This window comes from Melampsora larici-populina (assembly GCF_000204055.1).
Source record: "Melampsora larici-populina 98AG31 unplaced genomic scaffold MELLAscaffold_54, whole genome shotgun sequence".
NCBI classification, from domain to species: Eukaryota; Fungi; Basidiomycota; class Pucciniomycetes; order Pucciniales; family Melampsoraceae; genus Melampsora; species Melampsora laricis-populina.
Window position 1 is genome coordinate 133,128 of NW_006768818.1, and position 3,133 is coordinate 136,260.

General features: G+C 42.8%; 2 protein-coding genes across 2 annotated transcripts; both read left to right on the forward strand.

Annotated features, from left to right (window-relative positions):
- On the forward strand, window positions 1-778 carry MELLADRAFT_67488 (uncharacterized protein; the record flags this gene model as incomplete). Its single annotated transcript, XM_007415798.1, has 2 exons — window positions 1-279; window positions 323-778. The coding sequence occupies 2 exons, from the start codon at window positions 1-3 to the stop codon at window positions 776-778; spliced, it is 735 nt and encodes a 244-aa protein (XP_007415860.1).
- Window positions 779-937: 159 nt separating this feature from the next.
- On the forward strand, window positions 938-1,624 carry MELLADRAFT_67489 (uncharacterized protein; the record flags this gene model as incomplete). Its single annotated transcript, XM_007415799.1, has 1 exon — window positions 938-1,624. The coding sequence occupies one exon, from the start codon at window positions 938-940 to the stop codon at window positions 1,622-1,624; it is 687 nt and encodes a 228-aa protein (XP_007415861.1).
- Between the last annotated feature and the right edge of the window lie 1,509 nt (window positions 1,625-3,133).

Sequence of the window (3,133 nt, forward strand, 5' to 3'; positions counted from 1 at the left end):
ATGAAGTCAACTGAAATCAAGAACCCACCAGCTGCTCCAGCTTCACATCAACCTCCTATCATCAAGATCACCAATCCCCCGTTGGCTCCAGGATTACAAGGTGAATCTCCCATCAGAACGACTGATGTTGTCACACCAGTGATGAAGTTGACTGAAATCAAGAACCCACCACCAGCTCCAGCTTCACCTCGACCTCCTATCATCAAGATCACCAATCCCTCCTTGGCTCCAGGATCACAAGGTGAATCTCCCATCACATCCACTGATGTTGTCATGCCGGTGACCAAGTTGGCTGAAATTACAAAATCACCCCCTGCTCCAGCTTCACCTGGAGGTCAACCTCCCATTGCCTCATCTGCCACTGCTTCAGGACTCCCTCAAGGTCAACCTCCTATTAATTCTACCTCTGGCACAGGATCACCACAAGATCAATCACAAGTTTGGTCCTGATGTCAATGTCATGGTGGTTACTGAGCTGGGTGTGGCACCAGAAGTTATGACTGCTGGCTCTTCAATCATCATGTCTGAAGTCTCCAAGACTTACCCCAAACCCACCTCACCAACTCCACCTCACAATCTCTGGATGGTGTCCAACTCACCTTTGTTTGACCTCACAGCCACCTTGCTTCAATTCAACCAAATTGCTGTAGATGATGTCCCCCGGGTCTACAGATCTATGATCAGCCTGCTTCTGCACCAACATCAGGGCCAGGAGCTGCCTTCACAGCCCCCTCTTCACACAACTGAAGAACATTTCACACCCAAACCAAATCTTTGAGTGGGTGACTGGTTTAGTCATAAACCTAGTGAGCACTGTACCTTATCACATTTCCTCTTTTCTGTTTCCTCAATCTGACGCTTGTTTTGCCTAGATATGTTCCTGCTCTTCAGAAATGGCAAAGCGCTGCGGAATTGAGAAGATATCTTCAATCTCACAATGCCTGACCGTGGACTGCCCCATCAAACAACTGATGAACCGGTCTCTACACGTGTTGTTTGGGAGATTCTTGGCCTTGTCTATAATCCTGGTCTCAGGCTTGTACAGCAAGGCGTGCAAACCGTCTGTGCTGCCACAGTTTATGCATCAAGGGATACATCCAATGTTTCAGCTTCTTATGCTGCTCCGGAAATCGGCTTTGCCAACAAATCTGTTCAACACAGTCTTGAAGCTGCCCATCTTTTCCAACACCTTCAAGAAGATGGCAGCCAAATGAAATCCATTGCTGAGTGTGTAACTGCCATGTCTCACATGCTGAATAGACTATACACCCTTTTTGAGGCAATTGCCAGCCTCAGAGCCAGATTTCACCATGCTCTCCACATCAATATATCACCTGAAGACTCACAAGATCAACTGGTTTCAGACATTGAGGAGCTCACTGACTCCTTAGGCACTGGCTCCATTCCACTGGAGTTGATTGGTCCACTGGTTACTTTCCTTGTTGGCGGGGTCAAGGGCCTCATGGTTTACCCAACTGACAAGGGGAGATATCGTATTGTGAAGCTCACCCACTTCATGGTCCTAATTGATGAGATACATGGGGAGAGAAAGATTGAGGAACCAATCTGGAAGTATACTCAAAAGTATATACTAGACACAATTGAAGACATCTTTTTTCCTTGAGGTTTTTTATCGACTATCTCGAAGATTTAACGAGAATTATCGATTATCTCTAAGATTTAGATTCTTCTCTAGAATAGATCTCTCAAATATAAATGGTACGGAGTAATCAAAGAGGTTAGTTGGAAACCTCAGCAAATTCCTAAAATGCAGCTTGCCAAAGCCATCGAGGTTGACTTTTACAACTTTTGTGTCAATAGGGCTAACATGCTTTTGAATTACCTGACATTGCTGCTGCTAAGGATTCAGCTCAGACCTCTAATAAAAAGAGAAGGAAAAAGAAGAATGTGAATGTGAATGTAGAATGATGCTGTGATGCTTAAACAGGTAACATGTAACTGATGTTATGATTTCAAAACATAATGTAATTGATGTTGTAATGGCTTGATCAATTTTGATGATATGTGAACCTGTTTTTCTTTCTAATCCTGAAGTCCATTTTGTCTAGCTGGGCTTGTTCATTTACAACTGTCTTGTACTATGTGTTCTATGGATAGCTTGATTGATTTTGATGATATTTGACCCCCTTTTTTTTGTAACTGGAGTTCGTTTGGTTTACCTGGGCCCACTGATTTCCAATTGTCTTGTCCTATGTGTTTTAAGCTCTTATATATCCTTGTTGAAATTTGATTTACAGGAGTGCTGTTCCATAATGGGATTGTGAGGCCTGCTGGCCTTGTTCTGACCCCCAAGTTTCACTGCGACTTTCATGAGAACACTGAATTTCTCCACGGATTTCTCCATATTGGTTCATTTGACTCATTTTGAGAACTCCTTTTCTTTATATGGGTTATTGCAGACACAGTACAGGATTGAATCAAGACAAGATCTTGGATATCTCTATTTTACAATCTAGTTCCTTGACAATGTAGATATCAACCTGTATGAATGTGTTATATACCTTGTGTTGAGCCCCTTATTCGGCTTTCACTTTGAAAGAAAGCAGTTTTTTGTTTTTTACCTTGAAAGAAAGCAAGTTTTTGGCTTTTACCTTGAAATCAATTCTTGACATATCGTATTGGCCCGTATCACTTGAACAATGCAATATGTGCTGCCAAGATCTTCCTGTCTCTTTGCTGTGCCAGGCATTGGTTGAAATATGTTATTTTCCTGACACAATGCGGATAACATCCAGTGGGTTGTATCTTGTGGGATAGTATGGCTCCGTTGAAATATGGGTTTGTGGAGGTTGACACATGTGAAGCTACATGTAGTGCAGGGTTTTGCAACCCTAACCTCATCACATTTTTGACATTATGACTACCAAGGCTCAAAGTTTTCAATTCTCTTAAGTTTCACAATATCTGCCTCTCAAAGTTTCAATGTCCTTTCAGCCCACCTTCTATACTGGTTATACAACCCACATATCTTGGCAGGATCTTTCCTATGGGTATAACATTGGGACCCCATGCCACTGCTTTGGACCGCAACCAGGTCCTCTGCAGTTGTCCAGAATTGGGATGCAATCAAAAGACAATCCAATACAGAGGATTGGTACATCAAGGCAAAATA